Source organism: Mixophyes fleayi, chromosome 6 (assembly GCF_038048845.1).
Source record: "Mixophyes fleayi isolate aMixFle1 chromosome 6, aMixFle1.hap1, whole genome shotgun sequence".
Taxonomy (NCBI): domain Eukaryota; kingdom Metazoa; phylum Chordata; class Amphibia; order Anura; family Limnodynastidae; genus Mixophyes; species Mixophyes fleayi.
Window position 1 is genome coordinate 220,812,009 of NC_134407.1, and position 15,164 is coordinate 220,827,172.

The 15,164-nt window shown below is 47.4% G+C and overlaps 2 protein-coding genes across 7 annotated transcripts in view; one reads left to right on the plus strand and one right to left on the minus strand.

Moving 5' to 3' along the window:
* LOC142159934 (gastrula zinc finger protein XlCGF66.1-like) overlaps window positions 1–15,164 on the minus strand; it is a 112,617-nt gene that overhangs the window by 12,314 nt on the left and 85,139 nt on the right. The window contains exon 1 of one of the 5 annotated variants that reach the window (XM_075214828.1): window positions 7,473–7,527. The exons of 2 other annotated variants lie outside the window; for them this stretch is intronic. The gene's annotated coding sequence lies outside the window, so the exon portion shown is untranslated. Of the gene's footprint in view, window positions 1–6,104; window positions 6,120–7,286; window positions 7,378–7,472; window positions 7,528–15,164 lie in introns of those variants that run through there. 2 more of the 5 variants (XM_075214826.1, XM_075214829.1) reach the window with 2 other exon arrangements.
* Window positions 7,552–15,164, plus strand: part of LOC142159810 (uncharacterized) — a 60,979-nt gene continuing 53,366 nt past the window's right edge. The window contains exons 1-8 of one of the 2 annotated variants that reach the window (XM_075214562.1): window positions 7,552–7,846; window positions 11,395–11,499; window positions 12,076–12,267; window positions 12,347–12,470; window positions 12,589–12,743; window positions 12,828–12,939; window positions 14,765–14,862; window positions 15,025–15,133. In XM_075214562.1, coding sequence (XP_075070663.1) covers window positions 11,431–11,499; window positions 12,076–12,267; window positions 12,347–12,470; window positions 12,589–12,743; window positions 12,828–12,939; window positions 14,765–14,862; window positions 15,025–15,133 — 859 coding nt within the window. In that variant the 5' untranslated portion in view covers window positions 7,552–7,846; window positions 11,395–11,430. The remainder of the gene's footprint in view (window positions 7,847–11,394; window positions 11,500–12,075; window positions 12,268–12,346; window positions 12,471–12,588; window positions 12,744–12,827; window positions 12,940–14,764; window positions 14,863–15,024; window positions 15,134–15,164) is intronic. The other variant, XM_075214561.1, reaches the window with a different exon arrangement.

The window sequence follows — 15,164 nt, forward strand, 5'->3', positions numbered from 1 at the left end:
GCAATGTAAAGATGATAATTCTAATCCCCTATGGGGCGTCTCCTGCCTAGACCGCACAGCTGGATAACTAGGCACTCCTAACTGGTGCATGAAAAGCCACCAGGGGTTATCCCACTGCTTAACAACCAGAAATCTGTGATGGACCCCCAATGCCACCCTGTCGTGTTGCTGGGGACCAGCTGGGTCTGCCTTGCCAATGTCCCCTTTCTTTATCCCAAATGCTCCCTTTTAAACGCTATATGGTACGCTGTACTGCCACATCAGGCTTCTCCACTGGCACCTAGAACCGCTTCCTTCTGGGTACACACTTGCTGCTAGTGTACCCCCTTGCTGGGCACCTGGGCTGGTACCCCTGATCTCTTCTTCCAGATCAGGGATGCTGTGTATGGTTCCCCCTGGTCTATCACACTGGCCAGAGCTGCAGGGTAGCAGGCAGAGCGTTGTTACTAGACGCTGGGTCCCAAACGTCAAAACAGCCGAACAACAGATTAGAGTGGTCTAATCTGTAGGTCACAGGAATTACAGTAGGTCAGTAGGCGTCAAAGCAGGATCTTGAAGCAGGGATGTTTATTGCTCAGAAAGGGCCCTTATACGGACAATTAGACACTAGTTAGAGTTACTAGTGATCATCCAGAAGTACAGATGGTATATACATTTGAAATACAACATACAGCTTTATTTTATAAAGTTTTTGGCACAAATGCTGGCAGGGGATAAACCAGCCACCTACCCGTACCTAGCACCACAAAGTCTGAAATATCACACTTAGGGGCATATTCAATTAGCTTTTTGATTCGCGGTAACGCGCGTTGCCGCGAAAAGTGCGCGTTCTTGCGGGTATTACGGTACCGCATTAACGCGGATTTTCGTTCGCAACCCTATGGGCTGCGAACGAAAATCCACGTTATTGCGGTACCGTGTATTACGTTTCGCGGCTGTTCCGGCACGTTACCGCGAATCTAAAAGCTAATTGAATATGCCCCTTAATGTTTAGCATCAGGATGCAATATTTTCTCTAAACTTGGATTTAACGCAATATAAACTTAACAAAATTGACATCAATCCGTGATTTCCCAAACTACATGCCGTTTCATTATTCAGATAGGTTCCCAATCTCTCTAACACACAGGATACATAGGATAAAAACAATAAAGACCCCATGCTGTGTATTCATGCTAAAAACACTCTCAAATAAAACAGGCTTAATTAGTATGTGATTTACTTTCTTCCGAATAGTTACAGAACCAAGATGCCTCCAAAATGATATGCTAACTTATAAATCTATACATGAACAATATGAAAATAAATACATTTACACTCCTAGTCCCGGAACTTAACCCTTTCGCCCATACATTAAGTGCATACATTTAATTGCATAAACATTCCCTTTAATACATTTTTACATCCCCTAGCGCTGGGGTTTAACCCATTTGGTGCCACAGCATATATCAAATGGGTATTAACCCATTCGATGCTGCGGTAGCTATCATGACCATGAGGGAGACCCGACCACAGACAGTTAATATGTATACTAGTAATTAGCCAAAAAAGCATGGAGCTCTGTTTGACAGCACATCCTAAAAAACAAAACCAAAGCATTTTTTTTTTTTTAACAAACCAGTTGTATTAATTTGAATGACATTGTGGAACAGTGTCTGAATTGCAAGGTAAAGCTGGGTACTCACCTATGCAATCATACTTCAGATGCAATGTCTATTAATTTCACCAACGATTGAAAGTCCCAATGAGCATGCTAATTTATGTGTACACACATACACAATTTACCATCAGATCTGTGATCTTCATCGCTCATAACCATCTGCTAAAAAGATTGTGACTCCGTACACATTGTACAGATATCTGCCTACACTGCTGGTCGTAAGTGCGTACACACTTCCACATTTGATTGAAATTCAAAAAATAAATAAATCAACAGATGTGATGTGTTTTAGTGCGCTAAAACATGATCGTGGGAGTGTACACACTTTTGCAATATCTGACCAAAAGGTCATGTATTGTGTGACCTGCCAGATAATTGTATAGATGTGCACCCAGCTTAACAGCCCCTTCTTTCCCTATTTCATTGGGCATTCACCTGGTGTAGTGGCAGCTACCAGTATCTCCAATTTCAAGTATTTTTACTCCTGATCTGTAAACTGATCACAGATCAGTCTTCAGATCAGGAGTATCCCATTATTAGTACTTTTTCAGTCTGTACTACTGGAAGTCACAGCCAGAAATGCGAACTGAAAAGTCAACTTAAAAGAAGAGTGGATGGGTAGATATCAATGCAAGAAAAAAAACTATACCAACATGTATTAGGCCTATATGTCACTAGTCACAGAACTCGTGTTTTCACTGTAGCAGAGAATTCTGGTTAACAGCATAAACATGCTCATTTGTATGCTTCCCTGAACCAGCAGCTTTCCCCAACACACCACCCTACCTACCAGCTTTTCCCCCACACACACCACCCTACCTACCAGCTTTTCCCCCACACACACCACCCTGCCCACCAGCTTTTCCCCCACACACACCACCCTACCTACCAGCTTTTCCCCCACACACACCACCCTGCCCACCAGCTTTTCCCCCACACACACCACCCTGCCCACCAGCTTTTCCCCCACACACACCACCCTGCCCACCAGCTTTCCCCCCACACACACCACCCTACCTACCAGCTTTTCCCCCCACACACACCACCCTGCCCACCAGCTTTTCCCCCCACACACACCACCCTGCCCACCAGCTTTTCCCCCACACACACCACCCTGCCCACCAGCTTTTCCCCCACACACACCACCCTACCTACCAGCTTTTCCCCCACACACACCACCCTGCCCACCAGCTTTTCCCCCACACACACCACCCTGCCCACCAGCTTTTCCCCCACACACACCACCCTGCCCACCAGCTTTTCCCCCACACACACCACCCTGCCCACCAGCTTTTCCCCCACACACACCACCCTACCTACCAGCTTTTCCCCCACACACACCACCCTGCCCACCAGCTTTTCCCCCCACACACACCACCCTGCCCACCAGCTTTTCCCCCCACACACACCACCCTGCCCACCAGCTTTTCCCCCACACACACACCACCCTACCTACCAGCTTTTCCCCCACACACACCACCCTGCCCACCAGCTTTTCCCCCACACACACCACCCTGCCCACCAGCTTTTCCCCCACACACACCACCCTGCCCACCAGCTTTTCCCCCACACACACCACCCTGCCCACCAGCTTTCCCCCCACACACACCACCCTACCTACCAGCTTTTCCCCCCACACACACCACCCTGCCCACCAGCTTTTCCCCCACACACACCACCCTGCCCACCAGCTTTCCCCCCACACACACCACCCTACCTACCAGCTTTTCCCCCCACACACACCACCCTGCCCACCAGCTTTTCCCCCCACACACACCACCCTGCCCACCAGCTTTTCCCCCACACACACCACCCTACCCACCAGCTTTTCCCCCACACACACCACCCTACCTACCAGCTTTTCCCCCCACACACACCACCCTAACTACCAGCTTTTCCCCCACACACACCACCCTACCTACCAGCTTTTCCCCCACACACACCACCCTACCTACCAGCTTTTTCCCCACACACACCACCCTGTCCACCAGCTTTTCCCCCACACACACCACCCTACCTACCAGCTTTTCCCCCACACACACCACCCTGCCCACCAGCTTTTCCCCCACACACACCACCCTGCCCACCAGCTTTTCCCCCACACACACCACCCTACCTACCAGCTTTTCCCCCACACACACCACCCTACCTACCAGCTTTTCCCCCACACACACCACCCTACCTACCAGCTTTTCCCCCACACACACCACCCTACCTACCAGCTTTTCCCCCACACACACCACCCTGCCCACCAGCTTTTCCCCCACACACACCACCCTGCCCACCAGCTTTTCCCCCACACACACCACCCTACCTACCAGCTTTTCCCCCACACACACCACCCTACCTACCAGCTTTTCCCCCACACACACCACCCTACCTACCAGCTTTTCCCCCACACACACCACCCTACCTACCAGCTTTTCCCCCACACACACCACCCTGCCCACCAGCTTTCCCCCCCACACACACCACCCTGCCCACCAGCTTTCCCCCACACACACCACCCTGCCCACCAGCTTTCCCCCACACACACCATCCTGCCCACCAGCTTTCCCTCCAGCTGACTGGGTTTTCTCTTAAATTCACCCCCTGCCTTCTAGTTTCTCACACAGCAATCACTGCCCACCACGTTCTCAAAAATGCCACCCCCACCACCAGTTTCACAGACATTTCACAGCAGCAGCTTTTATCTCTCATGGAGTCCATGCCTTCCAGCTTTTCTCAAACATGCTCCCCATCCTAACAGCTTTTCTACCACATGCCACTCACTGCCCACTTCGTTTCAACTAACATTCAGCCACAACCCACTAAATTTTCTATCACAAACCCCCCTACCCCCCAACTTCTCATATGTCTCCCGGTCCACCAGCAATTCTATCACATAACACATTGACCACCATCTTTTTACACACATGCCCCTTGCCCTCGAGCTTTTCCTTCACATACCCCACTGCCCACCAGCTTTATACATACACGTGCCACCAAATTTTTTACACACGTGCCCCCCTGCCCACAGACTTTTTACACACATGCCCCCATAAACATGAGCTTTTTCCTCATGTGCACCCTGCCCAACTGATTTATACACACACATGCCCCTCCATCCACCAGCTATTCTCACATGGCACAACCTGTCCTCAAACACTTCTATCTCGTCACTCCCTTTTTACACACGTGCCCTCCTGTTCACCAACTTTTCTTGCACCTGTCCCCATGCCCACCAACTTTTCTATCACATGCCACCACCTGCCCACCAGCTTTCTTCACATGCCCAACCGCTTTCAACTTACATGCAACCACTGTCCATTAGACTTACTATCACAGACCCCCTCTGCCCACCAGCTTTCTCCTCACACACGCCCCTTTACTGCTCCCAACTTCTCTCACACACACCCTGTCACCATCTCTTTCTATCCCATGCCCCCTTATCTTCAGATAATTCCCCACATGCCCCTCATTACCCCAGCGTGCCCCACACTGCCCCTCATTACCCCAGTGTGCCCCACACTGCCCCTCATTACCCAAGTGTGCCCCTCATTACCCCAGTGTGCCCCACATGCCCCTCATTACCCCACACTGCCCCTCATTACCCCAGTGTGCCCCACATTACCCCAGTGTGCCCCACACTGCCCCTCATTACCCCAGTGTGCCCCACACTGCCCCTCATTACCCCAGTGTGTCCCACACTGCCCCTCATTACCCCACACTGCCCCTCATTACCCCACACTGCCCCTCATTACCCCAGTGTGCCCCTCATTACCCCAGTGTGCCCCACACTGCCCCTCATTACCCCAGTGTGCCCCTCATTACCCCAGTGTGCCCCACATGCCCCTCATTACCCCAGTGTGCCCCACACTGTCCCTCATTACCCCAGTGTGCCCCACACTGCCCCTCATTACCCCAGTGTGTCCCACACTGCCCCTCATTACCCCACACTGCCCCTCATTACCCCAGTGTGCCCCTCATTACCCCAGTGTGCCCCACACTGCCCCTCATTACCCCAGTGTGCCCCTCATTACCCCAGTGTGCCCCACATGCCCCTCATTACCCCAGTGTGCCCCACATGCCCCTCATTACCCCAGTGTGCCCCACACTGCCCCTCATTACCCCAGTGTGCCCCACACTGCCCCTCATTACTCCAGTGTGCCCCACACTGCCCCTCATTACCCCAGTGTGCCCCACACTGCCCCTCATTACCCCAGTGTGCCCCACATGCCCCTCATTACCCCACACTGCCCCTCATTACCCCAGTGTGCCCCTCATTACCCCAGTGTGCCCCACATGCCCCTCATTACCCCAGTGTGCCCCACATGCCCCTCATTACCCCAGTGTGCCCCACACTGCCCCACACTGCCCCTCATTACCCCAGTGTGCCCCACACTGCACCTCATTACCCCAGTGTGCCCCACACTGCCCCTCATTACCCCAGTCTGCTCCTCACCTGATCACCCCCCAGTGTGCCCCACACTGCCCCTCATTACCCCAGTGTGCCCCACACTGCCCCCTCATTACCCCAGTGTGCCCCACACTGCCCCTCATTACCCCAGTGTGCCCCACACTGCCCCTCATTACCCCAGTGTGCCCCACACTGCCCCTCATTACCCCAGTGTGCCCCACACTGCCCCTCATTACCCCAGTGTGCCCCACACTGCCCCTCATTACCCCAGTGTGCCCCACATTACCCCACACTGCCCCTCATTACCCCAGTGTGCCCCACATTACCCCAGTGTGCCCCACATTACCCCAGTGTGCCCCACACTGCCCCTCATTACCCCAGTGTGCCCCTCATTACCCCACACTGCCCCTCATTACCCCAGTGTGCCCAACACTGCCCCTCATTACCCCAGTGTGCCCCACACTGCCCCTCATTACCCCAGTGTACCCCACACTGCCCCTCATTACCCCAGTGTACCCCACACTGCCCCTCATTACCCCAGTGTGCCCCACACTGCCCCTTATTACCCCAGTGTGCCCCACACTGCCCCTCATTACCCCAGTGTGCCCCACACTGCCCCCTCATTACCCCACACTGCCCCTCATTACCCCAGTGTGCCCCTCATTACCCCAGTGTGCCCCACACTGCCCCTCATTACCCCAGTGTGCCCCACACTGCCCCTCATTACCCCACACTGCCCCCTCATTACCCCAGTGTGCCCCATACTGCCCCTCATTACCCAGGTGTGCCCCATACTGCCCCTCATTACCCCAGTGTGCCCCACACTGCCCCTCATTACCCCAGTGTGCCCCACACTGCCCCTCATTACCCCAGTGTGCCCCACACTGCCCCCTCATTACCCCAGTGTGCCCCACACTGCCCCCTCATTACCCCAGTGTGCCCCACACTGCCCCTCATTACCCCAGTGTGCCCCACACTGCCCCTCATTACCCCAGTGTGCCCCACACTGCCCCTCATTACCCCACACTGCCCCTCATTACCCCAGTGTGCCCCACACTGCCCCTCATTACCCCAGTGTGCCCCACACTGCCCCTCATTACCCCACACTGCCCCTCATTACCCCAGTGTGCCCCACACTGCCCCTCATTACCCCAGTGTGCCCCACACTGCCCCTCATTACCCCAGTGTGCCCCACATGCCCCCTCATTACCCCAGTCTGCTCCTCACCTGATCACCCCCCAGGGCTGCACCTACAGCAATGCAGCAGCCCGTCCTGTACAGAGCACAATGGGACTGCAGGAGTCACATGACCCGGTGATGTCATCATGACGTCTGACGGGATCTAACCCCTCTCACATCACCGGTGTCTGCCATGTAGCGGCGGCCGCTGTATCACAGTAAAGGGGATATTACCTGAGACATAAATACGTCCCAGAATGTAACGTTACATTGTGTATACAGGGAGATCTGTCAGATCACTTATCGGGACCAAACACTGGGGGAAACACGTCCATACTTAATGTATAACACCATATGTCCCCGTTTATAAGAGCGGCGGCCATGTTTTTGTAGAAAAGAGAATTTACGTTACATATTCTTATTTGTGTAGGAAAATACAATAGATGGCTTCAAAATAGCAGAAACTATTTGTTACTGGTAGAATGTGATCACCGGAGTAAAACCGGCATTGCTGTAGCTGTCCTCGGCTGAGATCATCGGTGGCCATTTTGTCATAGTCTCCTATACACAACATTTACATCAAGTAACTGCGGGGAGACTGGTCAGAGGTAATGTATTATATAATATTATTATTATATAGAGGAGAGGGGTCTGTACAGTGATATATGGGGAGTAATAACTCCCAGCACACACTGATATGGGGATTATTATTATTATATAGAGGAGAGGGGACTGTACAGTGATATATGGAGAGTAATAACTCCCAGCACACACTGATATGGGGGATTATTATTATTATATAGAGGAGAGGGGACTGTACAGTGATATATGGGGAGTAATAACTCCCAGCACACACTGATATGGGGGATTATTATTATTATATAGAGGAGAGGGGACTGTACAGTGATATATGGGGAGTAATAACTCCCAGCACACACTGATATGGGGATTATTATTATTATATAGAGGAGAGGGGTCTGTACAGTGATATATGGGGAGTAATAACTCCCAGCACACACTGATATGGGGGATTATTATTATTATTATATAGAGGAGAGGGGACTGTACAGTGATATATGGGAGTAATAACTCCCAGCACACACTGATATGGGGATTATTATTATTATTATATAGAGGAGAGGGGACTGTACAGTGATATATGGAGAGTAATAACTCCCAGCACACACTGATATGGGGGATTATTATTATTATATAGAGGAGAGGGGTCTGTACAGTGATATATGGGGGTAATAACTCCCAGCACACACTGATATGGGGGATTATTATTATTATTATATAGAGGAGAGGGGACTGTACAGTGATATATGGGAGTAATAACTCCCAGCACACACTGATATGGGGATTATTATTATTATATAGAGGAGAGGGGACTGTACAGTGATATATGGGAGTAATAACTCCCAGCACACACTGATATGGGGGATTATTATTATTATATAGAGGAGAGGGGTCTGTACAGTGATATATGGGGAGTAATAACTCCCAGTACACACTGATATGGGGGATTATTATTATTATTATATAGAGGAGAGGGGTCTGTACAGTGATATATGGGGAGTAATAACTCCCAGCACACACTGATATGGGGGATTATTATTATTATATAGAGGAGAGGGGTCTGTACAGTGATATATGGGGAGTAATAACTCCCAGCACACACTGATATGGGGATTATTATTATTATATAGAGGAGAGGGGACTGTACAGTGATATATGGGGAGTAATAACTCCCAGCACACACTGATATGGGGATTATTATTATTATATAGAGGAGAGGGGACTGTACAGTGATATATGGGGAGTAATAACTCCCAGCACACACTGATATGGGGATTATTATTATTATATAGAGGAGAGGGGACTGTACAGTGATATATGGGGAGTAATAACTCCCAGCACACACTGATATGGGGATTATTATTATTATATAGAGGAGAGGGGACTGTACAGTGATATATGGGAGTAATAACTCCCAGCACACACTGATATGGGGGATTATTATTATTATATAGAGGAGAGGGGTCTGTACAGTGATATATGGAGAGTAATAACTCCCAGCACACACTGATATGGGGGATTATTATTATTATATAGAGGAGAGGGGTCTGTACAGTGATATATGGGGAGTAATAACTCCCAGCACACACTGATATGGGGGATTATTATTATTATATAGAGGAGAGGGGTCTGTACAGTGATATATGGGGAGTAATAACTCCCAGCACACACTGATATGGGGGATTATTATTATTATATAGAGGAGAGGGAGCTGTACAGTGATATATGGAGAGTAATAACTCCCAGCACACACTGATATGGGGGATTATTATTATTATATAGAGGAGAGGGGACTGTACAGTGATATATGGGGAGTAATAACTCCCAGCACACACTGATATGGGGGATTATTATTATATAGAGGAGAGGGGACTGTACAGTGATGTATGGGAGTAATAACTCCCAGCACACACTGATATGGGGGATTATTATTATTATTATATAGAGGAGAGGGAACTGTACAGTGATATATGGGGAGTAATAACTCCCAGCACACACTGATATGGGAGATTATTATTATTATTATATAGAGGAGAGGGGACTGTACAGTGATATATGGGGAGTAATAACTCCCAGCACACTGATATGGGGGATCATTATTATTATTATTATTATTATTATTATTATATAGAGGAGAGGGGGCTGTACAGTCGTTTGCCATGAGCACAAAGTAAAACAAAATTAAAACAAATTCAACAAATTAAACCAAAAGTAAAATGCCCTGTCATAATCAAAAACAAGAGGTATTGACGTGCTTGAACTACTGTAGTGTTTATAACTTATAAACACTACACTTGAAAGCTTGAGCCTTTAAATGAAAAAGTCACTCTTCATTGCACGAATATTTGCAACAGGGACAATTTTTTGGTTAACAAAGTCAACAAATAACACTTCGACGCTGTCTGTCTTTCACATACTTGATGGGATCTCAATGATGAATGCTCTGTACCATGGTCGTCTAAAACAAGAGTTATTGACGTGCTATAACTACTGTAGTTTTTATATATTATAAACACTACACTTGAAAGTTGGAGGAGGTATTGTGGCCCCGGTACCAAATTGGGTACCGGGGCCACTCCACTATGCAGTCCAGATAGAGGCGTATCAGATATTAAACAACGTTGACTGTTGCTGCCAAATCATAAATTAATGAAAATGACCTGTCATCGTCAAAAACAAGAGGTATTGACACACTCGAACTACACCCTGTATATGCTGCAGAGGATGTAGGAGCAGGCAGCTGTGCAGTGGAATTCAGACCATTTGAAGGCGGAGGTATTGTGGCCCCGGTACCAAATTGTGTACCGGGACCACTGCACTATGCAGTCCAGAAAGCTACCTCGGTGAAACGTTTTGGACTAAAAACAATATTGTGAGGTGTGAGGTGTTCAGAATAGACTGGGAATTAGTGGAAATGATTGTTATTGAATGTTATTGAGGTTAATAATAGCGTTGGAGTGAAAATAAACCAAAAAAACTTGATTTTAACACTTTTTATGTTTTTTTCAAAATAAATCCGAATCCAAAACCTTAAATCCGAACCAAAACCTTTCGTCAGGTGTTTTGCGAAACAAATCCGAACCCAAAACCTCAAGCGAATCCAAAACACAAAACACGAGACACCAAAAGTGGCCGATGCACATCCCTAGTTTTATAGGGGGAGGAACTAGGGCTAGCTAACAACTTTCTTAAAGTGCCACACGCCTATCTCACCTATACTTTACCTTAATGTTCCCGGTGTCCCCCAATGGACTAGGAGAAACAGATTTTACGCAAGTATAAAAATCATATTATGCTGGCAATACATAGAATATCCCATAAAATATCCTATAAATCCCCAATTCAGGCATTTGTGACAAATTTCAAATGGAGCACAATGCACTAAATGGTTGTCTGGGACCAGGAGTCCAGGACACAAGAGGACAATTGGTTTAACCTTAAGCAATACAGCATTGTGTGAAGCTGGATCAGAGGAACTTCTGAGAAACACTGATATGGCTTATGGAAAATAGAAGGACTTAATGGTTACTTAGTATTTCATATTTGATGATATTTAATATAATGAATTTTTTTCTAGGCAATTGATCTGTGAGATGTCAGAGAGTCTTTGAAAATGGAGAAGAACAGGAGTGAGAGGATATTAAATCTCACCCTGGAGATCATCTACCTGCTGACTGGAGAGGTGAGGGGTTCTGGGAATGTTACAGTGACATCGCTCTTATCTCTAATAATAAAACATGAACCTGAGGGAGAGGTGACCTTGGAAAAATACAAGGACACATTTCTCAACTAGTTTGTATATCAGGAGTGTGCGATTGGATGTACCCAGAAATATTATTTGTGGCCCTTAACTTCCGTGAGATCCTATAGAAACAATTATATTATAATCGTTGTCATCTAGCTTATTCTGTGTTTCTTTACCTACCTGTGACCGATTCCCATATGCAATGTCTTCGTTCACCTGCCATCTTCTGTGAGCCGGGTTATCTTAATCGTCTCTTCATCCAAACCGTACATCCACATCATGCTGCTGGTTGCACTACACCTACTACAGAAGGTGATTCATTTGTGAGGGCCGCCATATATGGAGGACTCGGTGAAGATAGCGATAGCTGCTAGAGAGATATGTGCTATACACTCCACCTTTCTGTATATATGAAACAGTTACATATAGGATACGGGCTGTATCTGTAAAATAGAATGTATTCAAATGGGTGGATTTCTCACCTTTTTAATTGATATCTCTCTCAATACACAGGATTATACAATAGCGAAGAAGATATCTGGTGATAGTGAGACACCCAGCAGCCGTCCCTGTGTGTCAGGAGGATTGAGCAGGACCCAGAGCCCCATCACGGTGCCTCCACCTCACTCACTGATACATGAGAGAGACAATGACCTGAGGATTCTAGAACTCACCAACAAGATCATTCAGCTGCTGACTGGAGAGGTGACTGCTGGGAATGGGACATTATACAGTAACACCAGGGGATGTGTCTGGGTGATGACTGTATCATTGTGTGTGTCAGGTTCCTATAAGGTGTCAGGATGTCACTGTCTATTTCTCCATGGAGGAGTGGGAGTATTTAGAAGGACACAAAGGTCTGTACATGGACATGATGATAGACAATCCCCCACCCCTCATATCACTGGGTAAGAGAAATGTTTTATTTATTATAAAGCAAGGAGCAGTTTTGAAGCCAACCTAGATGTACTTCATCTGATAATCACATAAAAAACAATGTATTCAGTCATTGTGTGTCTCCTACAGATGGGTCCAGCAACAGAAGTATCCCAGAGAGAGGTTCCAGCCAGGATTATACAGAGAAAGCGCACAGTATCCCACATGAGTGTCAGGTAGATGAATTTAGAATCTCACTATCTAATACCAAAGTGACTACTGTCTATATGATCTCTAGAGAAGTTGTGAGTTGTCTTACACACAGATATTCTTCTGTTTAATCTCATTTAATGAAATCAGGTATTATTAAAGTTTTGTGGGTTAATTAGGGTGAAGACTTGACTGATATTAAGGTAGAAGATACAGAGAGAGAAGAAGAGACGTATGTGAGGGGTGATCAGCAGTGTAAGGAGGAGGAAACATCTACAGATATCAGCACAAGTGAGTAATAAAGACTATTCTACACTCTGCACAAGGAAATATGTTGTTGAATTGTGATCGTAAGCACTTCTGCAGTTAGCGAGTCTGTCTGGTGGGTTACGGTTGATGTTTGCATTGTGAGAGATATGTATATGGTGGCTGAAGCTCCATTGCTTAGGGCTGAAGTGACAGTTTTGTTATTGGCAGGTCAGGAAAGGTTTGTTATAGAAGAGAGGAGTAGTATTACTGAAAATGAGAAGTGGTTAGGGTAGACAGTATTTAGGTGTTGCGGTGGGGGCAGCACGATGAAGGTGAGGCTGAATGTTGTGTTCGTAGAGTGGGAAGGGTAGAGGATATTTAGGTGGGGGGGGGCACGATGAAGGTGAGGCTGAATGTTGTGTTCGCAGACTGGGAAGGGTAGAGGATATTTAGGTGGGGGCAGCATGGTAAAGGTGAGGCTGAATGTTGTGTTCGCATAGTGGGAAGGGTAGAGGATATTTAGGTGGGGGGGGCATGATGAAGGTGAGGCTGAATGTTGTGTTCGCAGAGCGGGAGGGGTAGAGGATATATAGGTGGGGGGAGCATGATGAAGGTGAGGCTGAATGTTGTGTTCGCAGAGTGGGAAGGGTAGAGGATATTTAGGTGGGGGGAGCATGATGAAGGTGAGGCTGAATGTTGTGTTCGCAGAGTGGGAAGGGTAGAGGATATTTAGGTGGGGGGAGCATGATGAAGGTGAGGCTGAACGTTGTGTTCGCAGAGTGGGAAGGGTAGAGGATATTTAGGTGGAGAGAGCATGATGAAGGTGAGGCTGAATGTTGTGTTCGCATAGTGGGAAGGGTAGAGGATATTTAGGTGGAGAGAGCATGATGAAGGTGAGGCTGAATGTTGTGTTCGCAGAGTGGGAAGGGTAGAGGATATTTAGGTGGGGGGGGGCATGATGAAGGTGAGGCTGAATGTTGTGTTCGCAGAGTGGGAAGGGTAGAGGATATATAGGTGGGGGGAGCATGATGAAGGTGAGGCTGAATGTTGTGTTCGCATAGTGGGAAGGGTAGAGGATATTTAGGTGGGGGGGGGCATGATGAAGGTGAGGCTGAATGTTGTGTTCGCATAGTGGGAAGGGCAGAGGATATTTAGGTGGGGACAGCACGATGAAGGTGAGGCTGAATGTTGTGTTCGCAGAGTGGGAAGGGTAGAGGATATTTAGGTGGAGAGAGCATGATGAAGGTGAGGCTGAACGTTCTGTTTGCAGAGCAGGAAGAAAACTTTACAGAATTTATAGATTGAGCAGACAAGGTCCGTCACAGTGGTTTGAGATGAAGTCCATGAGAGGATGCTGGCGCTATATAATTATTAATAATTATAAGTCCACTGGTGGAGAACAAAGGAGAAAGTAAGTGAAATATTTTTATGCAGTAGTGATAGTGGGGTTGTCAGTGAAATAGTCTAGTATGAGAGTAGACTGGTGAACAGATAGGATATGAGTGACCCAGGCAGCAGAGTTGTCAAAGAATTGGGAAACGGCACTAGGGGGCAATAAATGTCAGCAACATGAAGGTGGAGGTTGAGAGAATAGACAGATAGTGTTGACTTCTCTCCTGGGGTAATGGAGTTCGCAGCCTCTGTATTTTAGACATGTGGTCCAGGACGCTGACAGATGAGCTCAGTGGGGTCGAGCAGCTGAATAGAGATTGTAGTTTAGTAGATCCTTGAAACAGCCTTGATTTCGGTATGATGGCTCTCCTCAGCATTTCTGTGTCGTTTACCAACAGTTTTCACAAATTTCACAAAAGTGTGAGACAGAGCATAAGCTAATATACAGCTGACTCTAAATGTATGTTACCTACAGATGGATCCAGTAGCAGAAATACCCCAGAGAGATGCCCCCGTCCCCTCTATTCTCAGGATTGTACAGAGGAAAACCACAGTATCCCACAGGAGTATCAGGTAGATGGAATTTAGAGTTTCTCCAAATACCAAAGTGACTTTTTACTATATGATCTCTAGAGCAACTGTGTGGGTCCTATACACTGATATTCTTCTCTTTATTTTCCAATAATGAAATCAGAGATTATTAACGTGTTATTTTGTTTTTTGTGGGTTATTTAGAGTGACAATCTGAGTGATAAGATAGAAGTTATAGAAGGAGAAGAAGAGATGTATGTGAGGGGTGATCAGCAGTGTAAGGAGGAGGAATTCCCTACAGATTTTAGCACAGGTGAGTAAGAAACATTTATTACAGAGTCACA